Genomic DNA, 18,703 nt, shown 5'->3' with positions numbered 1-18,703 from the left:
AAGGTCCAAAAAAGATAAAGTAAGTCATCCATATAATATATACTGATATGCTGCTCATGGAAGTATGGAAATATGGAATAATCCAGACAAGATCACGAAGAAAGACTGAAGAGACTGAAATGTCATCAGTTGTGTCAAAAATAATTGAGATGATGTAAATGTGATGCAAAAAAAAAAATTGATAATACAAAAAGTTGCCCAAGCTCATAAAAATATAGTCCTCCCTCCTCTCCTGAAAAAAAGAGAAACTAACTCCAAGCAAAAGCAAATAATAATGAAGGAACACTGAAAAATGAATGGGGCCCAACATCCAAAAAATGCGGCGAAACTATGCTTCATAAATTGAGCATATTATATAATACATACCATGACTGGGATGCAGCAATAGTTGTGATCTGTTTAGGTAAACCATGAAGGTAAAATATTACATGATATTTTCTGTGAGGAAAGGTGATAGAATAATTAAAATAAACAGTCCATGAATCACTCTGAAGGTAGATTGCAATACTGCTCTGTTTCAGATTACATATAACGTTCGATCATAGGGACAAAAGTAAGCAAGACTGTAGTCTGACGGAGCCATTTAGTATCAGTTCAATGGGATACACTACTGCAAAGTGACTTTAACCTTGGCACATACATTCTTGCAGATATTTCAGCCAGGAATACAGATATTTATCGGTACAGAGAGACATTTCTGAAAATGGTGCATGCAAATGGAATAAAACTGAGAACATCAAGAAAAGGGAATATCTTAAGTCCACAGTTCATCTCACACCAATGTTCTCTTTGAGTATGGTAGCGTAGTCAAGCCATACAAAGGCAAATGTACTGCATTACATGATTGCAGCTTCAGTGATATGGTGTAACACTCTGTATTTTGAGTGTACTTTGTCAGTTTGACTTAATGTTGGTGGAGATCTGCAAGGTCCCATCTGAAAGTATCTATACTAAGATATCATGTGTTAAATAAATAATGTCTTTATAGTTATTAAGTGATATAGCCAGAAAATTAAGCGTAAAAAGGCTGATTTTCCACAAATGTAAGAAATGACAAAAAGACAAGGACAGGCTGCCTCTATAAATAGAGACTGAAAAAGAGATCAGGCAGGAAGCCAAAGATGTAAATGGATGGAATGACAATAGTGGAATAAGCTGAACACAAGTGCCATTTCAGAAGCAGGTTTTTGATGCTGAATTCCAACAACTTCCACACCAAAGACATGAACTCGGTGATCATGCAGTCCTCAGACACATTCCTTGGCTCACCTTTACAGAATCCAAAATGTTAAAGTTAATAATGTTAAAAGCTAACAAATTATCTTCTCTGCAAGAGATTAAAGTGATACATGAAACCACACATGGAAACTGCTGCTGGGTTCATCCCTGCTATAAATTAGTAATATCAGATTCTCTTTGGCTTTGTAACTATTTTATCATAAGCAGACACGTGTACTCCCCTAATACCCTCTTTATTTTCATGCTGCCCACCTCACTTCCAGAAATATTTTTAAAATACTGCAATACAGTTGAAGATGTCCATCCCTGGTGCTTTTCCAGCACTTCCTTGTTGGGTAGCACAATCCAAGGAACCCAACCAATGTACCACTGTTAACGTTTCACGGCATTGGCGATTTCAGTTACTTGTCATTTTCCTTCCTCAGTCCTGTGGGTTACTGTGAGCTAACTTCCGCTGTACTGACTCATATCACTCTTTCTTAAAATCCTCACAAGCATGGCCATCACTATGGCATAGAGGGATAAAGCCCTGACAATGACCCAGGTGACCTGGATTCAATTAGCTGATCGGGTTTCTAAGGTACTGGAGAAAGGATTGACATACCTACCCTGGGGGCAGAGGGTGTTCATCTAGCAGTTATTAAACAGAGGTGCGGTCCATAGAAGTTAATAGCCTTTGGATATAACAGATAAATGCACTGAAGGGAGGGAGGATGCCAAGAGGTAACTCATGAAAAGCTGTCCTGGTGGATGCAGTCAATGGCATAACCACCAAGATGTCCTTAGGTTCCACTCCAGCTCCATCCTTAGAGCAGAGACAGTCTGGGGGCAGCAGGAGATGCTGGTACACCTGGTGATGGACAGGGGCAGTGGGGTAGCTGTAAATAATAAAGCAGGAGGGGGAAACTGCCTTTATTGTTCTCGGAGCAGGTTGATTTGGTTTTGTGCTTTTTTAGGCTTTGCTTTCGAGCTTGGGTTACGAGTAATCTGAAAATCTTACTTGTTCTTGTCAAAGTGTTCTTTAAATGCTATTACAGTCCTTCCTAATGCAAGTTACATATTGTTTCAGGACAAAGAGGTCTGACTTTTAACTTGTTCAGTACTTATGTATGCGATAATGTCTTCTATGTACTCACTGTTATAATAATATCAATTTCAAAAATACTTAGGAGAGAAGGTGGGAAGGTGTTTATGAAAAAGCAAGACCCCCATGAACAGGCCATGATGATCTTAAAGGGACAAATGCCTGCACCACCTCCTCAGGTAAAAGTATTACACTGTAGATATATTTATTTATTGTAAGGACAGATTATTGGTTGTATTAAGTTAATATGAATTAATTCTACATATATTATTTAGAATATATATTATTGTTATTTATATTATAAATAAAATATGCTAACTAAAAAGTAATAATACATATATTATTTTTTTAATTACATTGCTATACGTATGTTTAATAAAGTAACACATTAAAGAATTTTAGTGAATACCCTAGATTTTAGTAATACCTCTGGGAACAAGAAAGTAGAAAATTGTTTGCAATCAATCTTGAGTCATCCTTGTTTACCTGTATATGCAAATATCTTTGAAATTAGGTAGCAGATTGGACTCATAATTATTTGGCACTTTTTTTTTCTTCAAAGTAGCAAAAAAGAAAAAAAAAACATTGCTGAAAGCCAGTATCATAGATCATGATTTTAATCTTTTTTTACAGGGTGGCAAGTCCACCTGCACCACACCCCTTGTGGGGGTAGACTCCTCACCTCCCTCTTTTATATACAAACTACACAGTCACACAACAGCAGAGAAAAGAGAAAGGAGCAACATTGTATGTTCACTGAAAGTGGCTTTCAGCTATAAGGCTGTTGTGCTGTTGTCAATTGGACAAACAACATTCTTCACAAGCACACATTCCCAACAGATTATATATTGGTGTGGTATCAATCTGTTAACGACATTCTGTCATAATTTGCACTTTACCAGGGCTAAAGGTTTAACTAATAGTTTATCATATGTACAGTTGGAGGCAGTGACACTGACTGATCTGCTGGCTCCTCAAAATCTGTGTTATCTTCCCCAAGATAACATGTTACCCTTTATAGTTAGATGAGAAGCTTCATTCACTGTAGACTCTAAGTTGCACAGAAACCAAAATGTAGCCCAGGAATCATTCTATCTGAAATTATCCTGTATCACCACTAAACAGTCTTTTTGGGTAATGATTTCAGAGCTCATATGGACACATAATCAACATAATTAGGATATCAAGATTTCCAGAAGGTAACACTTTGCACAAGCTTACAGTGATTAACTACATGACATTGTTACAGCCACCAAAGGAGACTGTTGCCATGGTAAAGCCAGTTAGCAGTACCAAAGTCAAGAAACCTTCACCACCAGTGCCTGCTGGATCCGCCAGGCCACCTGCAGCACCACCAGGTAAGATGAGAGAAGTACTAACTCTGGATACCTACTGAAACATTGCATAACTTAATGAATTAAAGGGGGAAAAGTATGTCTGAACTGGTTGGTTTTAGATGTGTTCAGAAGATTTTATAGACAGAAATGATACAAGCACATTATTTTGGTTATTTTATATATAGATATAAATGTAGATAAAGATATATAGATATAGATATATAGATCTATAGATATTAAATGCTCCTGCTTCAACACAGGACATATTACCTAACACACTATCCATATATCCTTTCCACTTCTCTTCTCTCTCAAAGAATTATTGATGGCAGACTAATTTCAGAAACTAACGTATATACAGTGCAATACCCTTTGCTTATTTACCAGAATGTATATACACAGTTTTTCTATGGAACTAATCCAAACTACTCCATTATGGCATATATGTTTGCCTTTCTTTGTTTGTGAAATGTTTTGAATTTCACCTGGACTGAGACAGAAAATGGTCAGTATTGATCAGTGCACCACCCTGTTAAACAAATGTAAATAAACAAGCAAATAAATACAACAGACACACACACACACACACACACTCACACATATATATATATATATATATATATATATATATATATATATATATATATATATACACATATGGAACTTTACTCTTGGAGAAGTTGAAGGTTGTTGAACTGAAATAAATTCAGGATCATCTGCACACTCATCTGCACAGTTAATAACTGAAGGGATTTGAACATCAGTGCTTACTGTGCTTATGTGAGTACGCTGCCTTCTTAATCACAACTCCAAGAGTCAAAATGAACAGGGCTTTTGTCATTTTCTTACTATTCCCAGATTCCCCATCTGTGAAAAAATATGCATAACAAAATTGGATATCACAATTTACATAACTAAGTTTCTCTACCATGGTATCCAGTGTATACTTAGGCTGAGTATTTTGAGCACATGCTCTCATCCCTTAGATTATGCTGTTTTCTGTTCTATGCCCAAATATCACAAATAACGCAGTGCAGAACAATGCAGTAACACAAAAATATGCAAAATGCAAAGAAATACGTGGCGCAGAAATCCTTTTCAGTGAATTCTATGGCACAGTTACAACAATCCACTTCTGATACCTTGGCAGGTTTAAAAACTTTTGTACTAGTAAGCAGGCTTAAGTAAGAATGTCAAGAAATGGTTGTACTCTAATAATCCATTTCTAGTGAAAAAAAGCCTTATGTGCAAATACCAGATGGAATCAGTAGTACTATTAGCCCAGTGCCAAGATTCCTGGGGTTGATAGCTGATCGAGACAGACCAACTAACCCAAAACTATGCCTTGCAGTTACAAAAAGAGAGGTACCAATTTCTGATACCTTCAGGCAGTCCTGCTAAATCCTTCTTGAATCAGGAGCATATCTCTTCCTCACCTTTTTTTTTTGTTTGTTTCTTTTTTCTACCAGCCAGTATGGAATTGTATAGTCAAAGATCATTTAGAGATTGGAAAGGACCAAGTTTGCAGATTTCATTGCATTTCACATTGAAGTTTGGCTTGAATGCTGGGACACTCAGCAACTTTCTCTGTGCACTAGCTTTCATGTAGTTGTTCAGCTCAAATATTTCAGCATTAAACCATTACATTTTAAAAATGACATGAGAGGAAGGAAAAAAAGAATAAACCCTAATCTTATACAATACACTGTTCTTATACCCGGAGCTGAGTCTAAAACAGTACACCATAACTGGCGTCCTGGATGCCTGCTGCAGACATGTTGTAAGCAATCCCCAGTTATGCCAATGGAGATGATTTGCAGAAAGTAGAAGAGCAGCTGAAACCATCTCTGCAATAGCCACATAGTCAGTGTTTGAATTACAGATGTCTAATACAACTTAAAACAGCTTTCTTATACCTCCAAGGAATGACCATGTAAATTATCTTCTACTACTCATTACAGGAGAAAGAGTCACCTTTTGAGAAAGGAATACCCCTGTTAGGCTTGAAATATTTCAGGATCTGTGTTCACAAAACAGAATTTTATACAATCAAAATGAATATCAGTAGGTAATACCATATACATCCTGCTCACGTTAGGTATCTGGGAACCTGTCTACAGCTCATAAATCACATTCATTCCCTTTAGTGTTAAGGGCAAAATCTCTGGGAAATCATATTATGAAAAGGCTTTATTATGTCCAACCCACAGTTTCTGTCATTTCCTCCCACCCAATATAGAGGGCTTCTGATGCATACATCATGCACTGTCAAGCATTTATTACACTGGGGGTTGTGCCATATGTCCCGCTACAATATCAACTGATGTTTGCCACAAACATCACATTAAATAACAAACGTAGCATGAAGCACAGAGTCAAAGATCATGTGACTCCCCCTGACAATTCCATTCATGGATTCTTTGGTTTCAGGTGCAAAGACAAGGATTTCTGTCATCACCATACATACTATGTACAAATGGAAGGCAGATATGAAACATATTGTTCAAGGCAAAAGAAGTGTATTGCCACTTACACAGCCCATATGGTGAATTATTATGCATAATGTAGAAACATATGGAAATCCATTACAAGAAGCATTAGTAATGCATCAGTTTTTACTTATGTCAGAAATATGGTCATGAAAAGCCTGCTCCTTGACATAGAGGGCTAGACCATTGACCCCATCCCAGACAACCCATGGTCACTTAATGGTCTGAGCACTGGTGGAGCCAACTGGGAAGGGGTGGGAGTCAGCATTCAGTGCTGGTTTATGTATATCATGTGGAGAGACTGGTATGCTTCCTAATACAGGGGCAATACCTGTGTGTAACACTGCAGACATATACTGCATGAAAGAAGGAAGGACTTGACAGCATGAGTCTACCAAGGAAAGCATCATTCTCTAACCGGGGGTACAAGGAAGTGTGCACCATCATGTGAGCCTAGCTTAGAAGGAACTGGACCACGTCTGCTGCCCAACATCTGGGAGGCACAACAAGAAACATATTTACTGATTTCCTGCAGAATGTTGGCCCCTGCCCTGATTCCCCCTGTCTCTTCCCTATAACACCAAGAAGTAGGGGAATTAATTGCTTACTGGGAACAGGGATCAAAAGACATGGGGAGATCAGGGGTACCAGAAGGAGAATTCTAAAACAGAGGAATGAAGTATCAGAGATCCAAACCCTAGCAATACATCCTCCACTCTCCCATATCCCTCCCCCACCAAGCCTGTCTCTGACCTGAGCATGGTCACGTACCAGATTTTAATACCATTTGCAACAATATATCAGAGGTAGTCCAATACCACATTCCTTCTAACCCATCTCAACCTGGTCTGCATGCTGTTTTGTCTTCAGCTTGGGAGTGCAGGAGGGCTGTGATCTTACAGCAGCCACTGACATGGTGCCACCACAAGGTGTAGGAGTATAGCCTAGATTTGGGTCCACCAGGAGTGGTGTGAGGTAAGGGAGAATGTGATGAGCTGAGTGTAGGAGGTACAACGTTACCATTGTACAGCACAACCTTCCATATCAGTGGATCTAATGTGCTGAATTAAACTTTAACTGATATATTAACAATGCTTGTTGTATATGTCTCAAATTGGTATTCATTGTTTGTGCTGTTGTTTTTAAACACTGGAAGTTTATTCTAAACAGTGTTTTTAAAGAAATAAATGTTGAAAGGACTCCAGTCACCAAGTATTTTACTGGCATTTTATATTTTAATAAATTCTTGAAGCTGTTTAGTTGCGACTGGGGTCCTTTCAACATTTATTTCTTTTCAGTCAAAGTACTTTTAAAGAATCATATATGTATAAACAAACTGCACACGATGACTGAAAGTAAAAAAATCAGGTCTGTATTCAGCAAGTGCTGGTCTATATTTTTGTACTGTTGTATCAATCATTACTGATGCTCTACTTCACTCACTATTATATGAATACTCCAGCTGTTCTGTTAGCTTAACAAAATAAGTTTAAGAAAATGGTTATCAAGGCTAGAACCTTTGCTACAGGTGATGCTGTAAGTATGTTGTGCCACAGCTGGAATAACAATAAAGATATTTGTTCATTAAGAGAAAACATGTTTATATACGTACATGCATCTTTATGGGCTGCTTAAGCCACTACACAGGAGACAGTCACACAATATTGAGTAAACAGCAACAAAAAAGTGTATAAAACAGTCAATATATTATGTCTGATGACAAAATTCCTTTATTGGTCCTTGGATGGTTTCCACTTCTCCACCAATCAGAATGTCATATCTTTCAGTAAAATCACACATCTATGTATCTATGCACCTGACCAAAGCATGCTGTGAAAGAATAGACTGGCTTTATAAATGTGCTCATTGTCACAGTCTGACAGTTCTTTATTGTGACTATTTTGCCTTGTTATCATCAAAACATTCTGTGTTAACTATCATCAAAATGCCCTTTGTTAATATACATAAACTGCATCATACAAAATGTTCCTGTGTCCACTGGTTGAACAGACCAGATCTGCATTAGTACTGACTGTATTTTCATAAGACAGGATAAGGGCAAGGGAACCCTTTCTGGCTCCTAATAGACCAGTATCCTGTGTCCCATTCTGCGTTTCAGCACATCTGGTAGTAGATGTGGTTTTGGAGGATCAGCCTGTGGGTGATAATGCCTTTATCTCCACAAGGGGTCTGGATGGTGTCACTGCTTAAGACCTACACCTTCTGCTACATCAGCATCTGGAATCCAGACAGGAAGCTCTGATGGTTTGATCTGGGGGCAGGAGGGTTATTCAGTGAAAAGTGATAAAAAACCCTCATTGTAAGGAAGACTGAGCTGAGTAACATATGTAGGAGTGTAATATAAAAAGTCAGTAAAAATGTTTGTTTTTTTTTTTTATTTTTATTTTACATTGATTTGGATTTTTACATTTTTGATTAGACTGTTTTTTTGGTTAATTGGCACCATGTGATTGACACTGTATTATATTTAGATAAAATTAAAGAACCTTTTGAGGTAAGAATAATAATAATATTAATAAAACACCTTTATAACATGGGTAAATTTAATTTTCTGTAGGACATGCAAGGAAGATTGCTCTAATATACACTTTTTAAGCTGTTTAGGGTTTAAAATTAAAATTTAAAATTAATATTCATTTAACATTGGATCCTGGTAAGATAAACAATCTGTAACAAACATTTTTAAACAGTGGATAGATTTATTTACATGTTTTTAAATTTTACATTATATTAAGTATAGCACATATTACATTAAGTGGTCAGTAAACATTTATTATTGTTATTCTAGTATTGTTAGTTTTAATTCATGATGGAACAGGTTTTATACAGTCGTATTTTTAGAAAAGTATAAATAAATACACAAACATTTTATGAATTGCTTATTACAACTATTAACAAAATGCCTAATATAGGATTTGGTTAAGAAACCCTACTTTGTGAATGTGAACAAGGACTTAATTGATGACAATTAATTAATTACTTAGAAGGCTATTAAAACCAGGTTGTAATGAGATTGGTTGCTGTCTGATGAAGTTCTACTATTCAGTGGGACGAAAAACGCTGTGTAGTGTTTCACAGTACATGTTGTTCTAACTTGTTTTAACTCTGGTTTAAAATAAAAAGCTGTTTGCGAATTTGTGCACAGAGCGTTTCCTTAGAGGTTGGCTTAACCACTTTTTCGTTAGTGGTGACTGCATTATTCTTGATATTTAGATAGTGTGACAGGGGAGTGTTTTCATTTTCTGAAGAAGTTCTAAAACAGATTAAAAGAATGAAAGCGTTAAGTTTTTGTCGAGGTCTCAGCTGGTTTTATTTCACTACTGTTTATTTTATAGGTTTTTGTGTTTTTCTATTTAAGTTTCCATTTATGTGGTGCAGTTGGAGCAAAATTAGTAAAATTATAGATCATAACATTTAACAGCAAAAGTGCAAGAAAACAGAAGATCTGAAGATGCTAAGAAGTAAAATTATGAGTTTGGATGGTAAACTTTGACATATGTGGTCAGTGATTTAAGAATAGCGCATTACCAAGTACTGCAGTTATAACAAAAATATGGGCATCCGATGACAGTTACTGAAATATAAACATTTCTGGATCCAGTGTTTATGAAAGGATAGTGAAGGAAAGACTGCTGGAGAGATCTATGCATATTATGAAGGGTGTCAGGATGAAATTGTGAAAGATGCATGAGTTACAGAGGAAGTTAAAAATTTTAAAGATGATAATGAAGAGCAGAGGAATAAAATGGAGGTCATTGTTGATTTGGGAGGGTGGCTTAATGGCTAAGGTGTTTGCCTTACAAACACAAGGTGCAGGGTTTGCGTCTCACAAGGGATAATTGGCTAGTCTTAAAAATGTCTCGCAAGGGCAGTTAGCTTAGTACTAAACTATGAACCTATTTACAGGATATAGTCTGTGAAGTTGCATGACAATGGGAGGGTTAACTAGACCTTTAAAATGACCTAATGGACAATGGAGAAAGTATACTTTAAGAGTAAGTAGAGAAGGGAAATGACAGGAGGTATATTTGAGTAGCTATTGAAAGTTCTTGTGAATATACTAAATCTTTTGATAAGTAGTACAAAAGACATACAAATTTGAAATGTGGCAATCAGACCAGTGAATGGTCATTCAACCATTTGGTCTTGCATTCTGCTGCACAAGTCTATTAGTAACTGTGTGTGATAGATTATGGGGTTTCAACTGTAATAGCAAATGAAAACATCAGTCACTGCAAGAATATGGCAATGGTGGATAATCTGTGAAAATCCTAACTGGGTCTGTTGCAGGGAAGATAGATGTGGGTAAATGGGAATATTAAAGGGGCCATCAAGGTGAAAATAAAAGCTTCCTCAAAAAAACAGTAAAAGATTGTAAGGAAAACAAATGTGGGTACATCAGTAATAGAAATTAAGAGGATATGGTGAACATAAGATCCAATGCAATTAGCACATGATGATTGATTTTAAAATTAAGAATGTAAAGGATGGCTACTTCTCAGTAAAATATAAAGACAAAAGGCGTAATTTCTAAGGAAAGAGATGAACTGTAAGTGTGTAGTGGTGAGCTGTTTTAAGGTGCAAGTCGAGATTCTTAATAATCACTTTAGATCGGTATTCACAGATAAAAAGAGGTTCTTTCACAGGAAAGGAAAGAGGACATCAGAAGGGAAGAAAGCACTAAGAGAGAAATCATGACAGAAGTGGCAGAACATGAAAATTGTACAGTTTAATGAGGAAATGACATGGAGATCTGACAGTTTACATGAAGGCTTGAAAGGAAAGTGTCTTAAACAAGAAGTTGTTAAACTGAATATATTTCATATGGAGTGTGTCTTTGTACAGCCTTATTTTATGTCAGAATAAGACTGAATGCATGTAAGGCTTGCATATTTATGTAGAAGTGTGCAATAAAACAGTCAGGATTTTTACTAGCTGCCCTCTTTTTTTCTGCTTTACACACACAGGTATTTAAGGAGTTAGTGGATGTGACACTTTAGCACAGTTAGTGGAGGATTCATTGAAGACAGGTGTTGTGCCATAGGATTAAAAGGATACTGAGGTGACTCCTACTTTTAAGAAAGTAGGATATAAAGGACCCTGCATACATACCTCTCAACCTCTTAGCACAAGAACTCTGGACAAACCCATAATAAATAATGGGGGGGGGCAACAAAAACCCAAAATAACCATAACTAATGGGGGGGACAACAAAAACCCAAAATAACCATAAATAATGGGGGGACAAAATCCCAAAAAAGGGATGTGTGTGTGTGTGTGTGTGTGTGTGTGTGTGTGTGTGTGTGTGTGTGTGTGTGTGTGTGTGTGTGTGTGTACATATATATATATATATATATATATATATATATATATATATATATATATATATTTAATATTGTGCTTATAAACTTAGAAAGTTGATAGAATAGCAGGTTTTGCATTAGTATGAATTTTCTGAAGGTTATGAAGTCTGAATCTCATATGGCTTCCATTATTCTCTGACTTCAAGTCCTCAATGACTTGCCCAAAAAACAAAACAGAAAAAAAAATTATGAGGAAAAGACCAAAAATATGAAGCAAAAATCTGGACATACTGTGGACATCTGGAGAGTTGAGAGGTATGGATGCATACAAGGTTATGCTCATGATTGTTAAGCAGAGGAAAACAGGATGGAATACTTCTACTGGATAATATTTGATGGTGGAGGGTCCATTTGAACTTACTAAGGGTAGATCTTTCAGTCTCTTCTAATATATATTTTTATAGCTGTGTTACATAAAAAGTAGATATACAAAGTCCAACAAATATGGAAAGTAGAATAGTATTGGCAGGATATGCAAAGAATAACCTGAGTTAAAGAGTGGTTATAATACAAGCAAAGAAAAGGGTAACTAAGAAACTGTCCTGGGAAAGAATCATGCTGTATAATATTCTACAAGGTGCATTTCTGGGCTACTATTATTAAATCCATGTATGTTTAATTAATAATTTAGTGAATAACATTTCATTATCTATGGATGACTTGAAAGTGGATATGTGTTACTGAATGGAAGAACCAGTCTGAGAAAGAGACATAAAGAAATTAGAAATTGGAAATATAAGCAGATGACAAATAAGTTTTTAACTGTATGAAATGCAAAGTAATGCAGTGTGGAACTGAAAGCTGTAGTAATATATATTATAAGGAAGAGATTTTTGCAGACTCAGGAGAATTTAGCTTATAGATCATTCTTTGGTTTGCTTATAAATATCAATTTCCTACCACTATGATGAGGGTAAATAGGATGGTGTGTTGTGTATCTAGACAACTTATAGTTATGATATTGTACTAAAAAGCTGAACACATGGGTTTGAACCCTGTAAGCCCTTACTTATGTTAAGAAGAGTTATGTTCAAATTATACAAAGTGGGCCTACCTGAATACAAAAATAAAACAAGTAAACTGAAATGAAAGAGAAATGGAAATTCATTTTCCATAATAAAACAAGCTATAGTCCAGTCCAGGATCACACAGAGCAGGGAACCAGTCATACATACTGCTGTAGTTTTGCTAGACTCTGCTCCTCATAAAACTATGAAGACTATTTGTGCCCAGTGGCTTTATCCAGTTAACATTTTATGACACCCTAAATACTTGTATTCCCCCATTTTTATAATTACATGTTTACAGTCATGCCATAAATACATTTATGTGTCAACTGATGTATTAGATCCTGTTGAATTTGGATTTTGTAAATTTTGTTTTTTATAAAGCTATTTGGTAATCTTAAGCCATTCTGAATTAATTTTTGGGCTCTTTTGCAAACCTTTCCTCCCACAGTGAGCACCATGTCTGCACTGCTATGTACTGTCCTTAATGTGGAATAATTGTTTCAGAAAGCAGTTAAAATTTATACTAAAGTGCAGTCTTTTGCCTGTGATCTGAAGCATGGTAATGCAATTTACCGGGCCAAGGCTGTAGCTAATTTATCAGTGTAAGTGACAGTTTGATGTACAAATCTCTGGTAGGATTCTATTTCTCCAAGTTACACTCCTGATAGATTGATTCCAATAGCAGACAAGTATGAAGTTAATCAGGAGAGCTGAAAACTTCTGCAGAGATGATAAAAACAAAAACAGAATCACAAACTTCAGAAAAACAAAAAAGGAAGTGAAGACCTCAGACCTGCCACCACCAAACAACTTTATTATAAAATCGGTTAAGTGCTTTCGTCCTTGGCAACCTGGACTTCATCAGAATAACTAATAAACAATGTTCACTGTATTTAAACATACACATTAATTAAAACACCTCCCATTTTCAATCAACCCAACCTTATCTAATCTGTCACCATGGTGACTAAAAAACATACTGAACTACTAATACTAAAATTAGATCTGACTATCTAAAAAACAATTTTAATAAAAACTCTTACATCTTTAGAATTACACACAAATATTCAGGAGGTCAAAGAAGAAAAACTCCTTTCAAAAAGACTTTTCACAATTTGGAAGAAAATGTAGGCTCGACATTGACATGGAAATTATAGTTGGCAGACAACTGGAGTATAATGGTAGAAAAACTTGCCCCATCCTGAAAAAGGGACGCTAAGAAGAGCAAAATATCAGGAATAGGGGCAGAAAAATGATCTAGATTCCATTGTCTGGCCCAAATGGAAAACATCTTTCACTTACTAGAATACACCTTCTTTGTAGATTGCTTTTGAAAAGCCAAAATAATGTTCTTCACTGGGGAAGGATGCCAGGACTGTATAAGAATTACAGGAACTGCAGAAACCATGCAGTTAGATGAAAGATCCATAGATTGGGAAGTGGAAATCCCAGGGATGGGACATAAGATCCAGAATGGGATCTAGTATCCAAGGAGGAAACTTCAGATGTGACCTTAGGAAAGAGAACTATGCCTGACGAGGCCAGAAAGGGGCAATGAGGATGAGAGGGTTCTTCAGGCTATGAGCTTTCTGTAAGACTTTGGGTATTAGGGGAATAGGGGGGTAAGCATAGAGGAGACCCGGAGGCCAATCGAGAACAACAGCGTCCTTGGGTGACTCCCCTGATGGGAGAATCAGGGCAAAGTAATTGCTGCATTTGTGGGTGACTGGAGAAGCAAAAAGTCACAGCAGGGTTGACCCCAACAGTCAAAGATCTGCCTTGCCACTGACAGATTCAGTGACACTTGTGAGGACTCAAGATGGACCTGCTGAGTTTGTCGGCCAGCACTTTAGAACTCCCAGGTATATGGGGTACAAGAAGAAAGTGCCTGGAGGACATCACCCATTCCCACACTCTCATGGCCTTTCTGCACAGAGGATAAGACCGTGTTCCTCCTTACTTGCTGATATACCAGACTACAGCCATGTTGTCCGTTTGAATTGCTATTGCCCCAGAGGGAGGCAGTCCTGAAAGGCTTGCAATGTTAAAAGAACTGCTCTTATCTAAAGGATGTTCATGTTCAATTTAGTCTCTAAAGGGGACAACGTGCCTTTAACCGTCCTACCCTAAAAATGCCCCACCCCAACAGGAGGTATCCATGGTCACTGTGGCCTTAGGTGGGGGAAAACAAAAGGGCCTGCCTAGAAAAAGGTCTGAAGACTGAAGCCACCAAACAAGATGATTCCTGCATAGCTGTGCAATTTTATTGTTATAGACATGGGGTGAAACAAAATGGACCATTGGACTGCCGAGGTCCATTGAAGAACTCACATATGATACCTGGCAAGTGACACCAACTGAATGGCAGCCACCATAGATCCTAATGTTTTGAGAATCATATGAATACGCGGGTGAGTTAGACTCAAAAAAAGAGAGACTTGGTCCTGAATCAGTTGGGCCCTGCTGGTAGGCAGTGCTACAGTCTCTGATACCATGTCCAGCAGGACTCCAATGAATTCCAGTTTCTGACTCGGAATGAATTTGACTTGGGCAGGTTCACCGTGATGCCTAGATGGTGAAAGAGCCTGAGGACATACCTGGTTGCCAGTGCTAGTAGATGTCCCGTGAAAGCCATGAGAAGCTAATCATCTAGGTATGGAAAAGCCTGTTAACCCTGCAGCCAGAAATAAGCTGCCACCACTGCCATGCATTTGTTAAATTCCCGGGGGGCTGTGGTGAGTCCAAAAGGCAGGACTCTGAACTGATAATGGTTGACCCCCTAGTCAAAAGCATAAGTGTCTCCTGGAGCAACTCTCAATCTTTATATCATAGTACGCATCCTTGAGATCCACTGAGCACATCCAAGCATGTGTATGCAAGAGAGGCAGGATGGACTGTACAGTCACCATCTGGAACTTGGACTTCTTGACAGAAGGATTTAGCTTGCTGAGCTCCAGAATCTGATGCAGGTCCCCGGTCTTTTTCGGCACCAAAAAGAAGTGAGAGTAAGTTCTGTTCCCTTGTTGTCCTGTCTGGACCTTTTGAATGGCTCTTTTTTGAAGGAGGTCTTGCACCTCAAGATAGGCCAACTCCCTTTGGCAGGGTGATACATCTTGAAGAAATTTTTGATTTGGAGGGGGCTGGGAGAAGGAAATGGAGTAATCACTGGAGGGGATTTTTAACACCCACTGATCGGAGGTGAGACCTGTTCAGGCTAGTGGGTGAAGGGAGAGATGACCCCCGACTGCCTCCAGGGAAGGACAGTCAGGCAGCTCCTCAGGAATGCTGGAAGGGCTTCTCCAAAAAAGGTTCTTGGGAGCCCTGATTTTGAGGACATCTTCTGACCCTAGGACAATATCTACCATTGAATCCCCTGCCCTGGCCTGTGGAAGAGGATTCCAGGGAAGTGTTCTGAAAAGAAGACTGAGTCCTCTGGAACCAAAGCTTCTTACTTCCCCTCTGGGTATTAGAAAAGGACCTCTAGGGAGTAGAAAACTTAATCCCAACCAGGGAAAGAGTCTTGCCTTCCTGCTCACTGTGGGTTAATGTTTCTTTAACAGATGGCCTAAACAAGATGAAATGGAGCAAACCAAAAAAGACACGCAAGGTAGATCCAGTGCAAGGCTCAAACCAAAATGTCAAAGTGCACAAAACGAGCCAGCACAAAGGTTTAGGCAAGCAGAAAACGACTTTATGGTGGCGTGTTGAAAAACAAAATAAAAAAACAGAAGAACTGCAAACCGGTTTCGGCCAATGTAATGGTTTTCTTCAGTGCAGAAAGAAAAAGTTAAAATGATGCATACTGATGTTCCTTATATACTGAGAGATTTAAAGGGATATGTAACCAAAAAAGAAAAATTTTTTGTATAAACAATTCTTAAAAACAGAGAATAGTGACAAAAATGAATATAATAATATTACATTAATATTGATCACATTGATCCCCAGCAAAATAGGGAAAATAAGCTCAGTTCAAACCCAAAAATACAGCAATAGATGTATAAATATATAGTATCCACATACAGCTTTATCCACATTCATTTAACCCAGGTTTGAACAAAGCACCCAGTTTTGTGATCCATAATGCTTCCATGTTAATGATTTTTTCATGCCAGCCTGCCTTGGTCAACCTCGGCAGCTGAATCCTATCAATGATAATAAATTGAAATTGGGCAGTTTGGTGAATCAAAGTATGCTTGTATAGGGCATTTGTTAATTTTTTAGTTCTGATAGCACTGAGATGCTCACTTATGCGAAATCTTAGTGGACGAGAGGTTTGGCCGACATAAAATGAAGTACATGTACAGGTGGCCAAATATACCACCCAATCAGAGCTACAATTACCAAAGATCCTAATGCTGAAAACTCGTGAAGTGTTGGCACTTGAGAATTCCTTCATTTTGCTCATATACCTGCATGCACTGCAGTGACCACAGGGAAAGGAACCAATGAGTGGATCCCCAAACAAAGTCATTTGTGTGGTTGTTGTAGAGTGAAATTTTTTATAATGTGTGAAGTGTGAATTCAACGTCCTACCCCTACGGTATGAAAAAGAGCATGTCTCAGGTAATATGTTAGATAAAGACTCATGTGCTCTCAAAATACCCCAATGATTATCAACAATATTTCTAAATGAAGGGGTATTATTACCATAGGTAACTGTGAATCTGATAGGTTGTGCTTGGGAATGAGTAACCGCCTCTTGTTCATGTTTGTATGTTAATAATTGGGACCGTGGCATATGTCTGACCTCCTGGATGGTTTTATGAAGTTGACATCTGTTATATCCCCTCTGAATAAATCTATCACAAAGATCTTGTTCACATTCTGCATGAGATTTAGTAGAGGAACAAATACGTTTCATACGTATGAATTGTGACTTGGGAATGTTGCTGATGATGTGGCGGGGATGATTACTAGAGGCATGTAAAAGAGAATTATACTGTGGAAACTTTCTGTGTACACTCGTCACCAGAGTGTGATCATGTTGTCTGGTAACCTTGACATCTAAGACCCAACATGATGCATCCATGTTATTTGTAGATACATTAGTTTCATACTATGAACGTATGGTGGAGCAACAGACAACTGAGGTATACAATAATTGTATGGAAGCTCAAGCTTTTGAACATGAGGAGTTTTATCCTAATCATGTCAGGGAATTAGCTAAGGAACTTGCCAATTTGGAGACACAGTTACTTAAAAAGAAAACGCAGAAGTTTCAGTGTGATCTGACCGATTATGAAAAGGGTAAACCATTCATGGTTCAGAGAAATGTAAGATTTTTTGATACATCCAGTAGAATAAACAAGAAAAAGAGGCCGAGATCAATATTGAAGAAAAATTCTTTCTCCACTAGTAGTGTTACAGAGGAGGATACATCCTCAGCCACCGATCCTGAATGCCCTTCCAATCAGGGGTCCCCAGTAGCCAAACGCAAACCTTCAGCAGACCCTTTAGATATAGGAGACAGAGGGGGAGCAGGAAACATAGGGGAAGGGGCTTACAGTTTGCAACAGCTACTACAGAAGATAGTCAAATAATTGATAATGTGAATAATATATCTTTCTTTGAATTATCCTCTGACCAAAATAAAGTTCTTAACAAGGGTTTGAATTTTGTGCCTTCCTCTTTTGTTTCGGAACAGACTTTTGTTAATGAATTAAATGAATTTTGCCAATTGATTAATCTAAAAATATTTTTTGCAGATTGTGATCTCTCTCAAAGTTCATCTGGTTTTCATTTTGGGAAATCGACATTCCAACCACCCATGGATAAGCATGTGGCCATATTCAGGGAGTGTGTGCTCAAAGATCTACATTTTTCACCCGGATATCAGCCTATCAAATATAATTTGACCCCTTTGGAGCACAAGGGGTTACAGGAACTCAGTTCCAATCATGACATCATCATTTTACCAACAGACAAAGGGGGTGGTATTGTGGTTATGGATCGGGTTATGTATATTGCCGAAGCTTACAAACAGTTATCTGATGCTAGGTTTTATATGCATATGGTTATAGACCCGACACCTAATTTCAAATCACTAATTGACTCCTTCCTGGATATGGCCACTGAAGAAGGGATCATAGACCAACGCACATGTAAACAGCTTAAGGTCACCAATCCTATTCCCCAATATTTGTATTTGTTGCCCAAA

At 37.7% G+C, this 18,703-nt stretch overlaps 1 protein-coding gene across 1 annotated transcript in view; it reads left to right on the top strand.

Annotated features, from left to right (window-relative positions):
- The window catches only part of MYO15A (myosin XVA), a 1,299,796-nt gene that overhangs the window by 641,584 nt on the left and 639,509 nt on the right, over positions 1-18,703 (top strand). Inside the window, exons 40-41 of the mRNA XM_044070057.1 lie at positions 2,409-2,502; positions 3,573-3,681. Of these exons, the coding sequence (XP_043925992.1) occupies positions 2,409-2,502; positions 3,573-3,681 (203 nt within the window). The remainder of the gene's footprint in view (positions 1-2,408; positions 2,503-3,572; positions 3,682-18,703) is intronic.

Source organism: Protopterus annectens, chromosome 1.part0 (genome assembly GCF_019279795.1).
Source record: "Protopterus annectens isolate FY-2018-M chromosome 1.part0, PAN1.0, whole genome shotgun sequence".
Classification (NCBI taxonomy): Eukaryota; Metazoa; Chordata; order Ceratodontiformes; family Protopteridae; genus Protopterus; species Protopterus annectens.
Note: the sequence above shows the minus strand (reverse complement) of the source record. Positions and strands in the feature narration are given on the sequence as shown.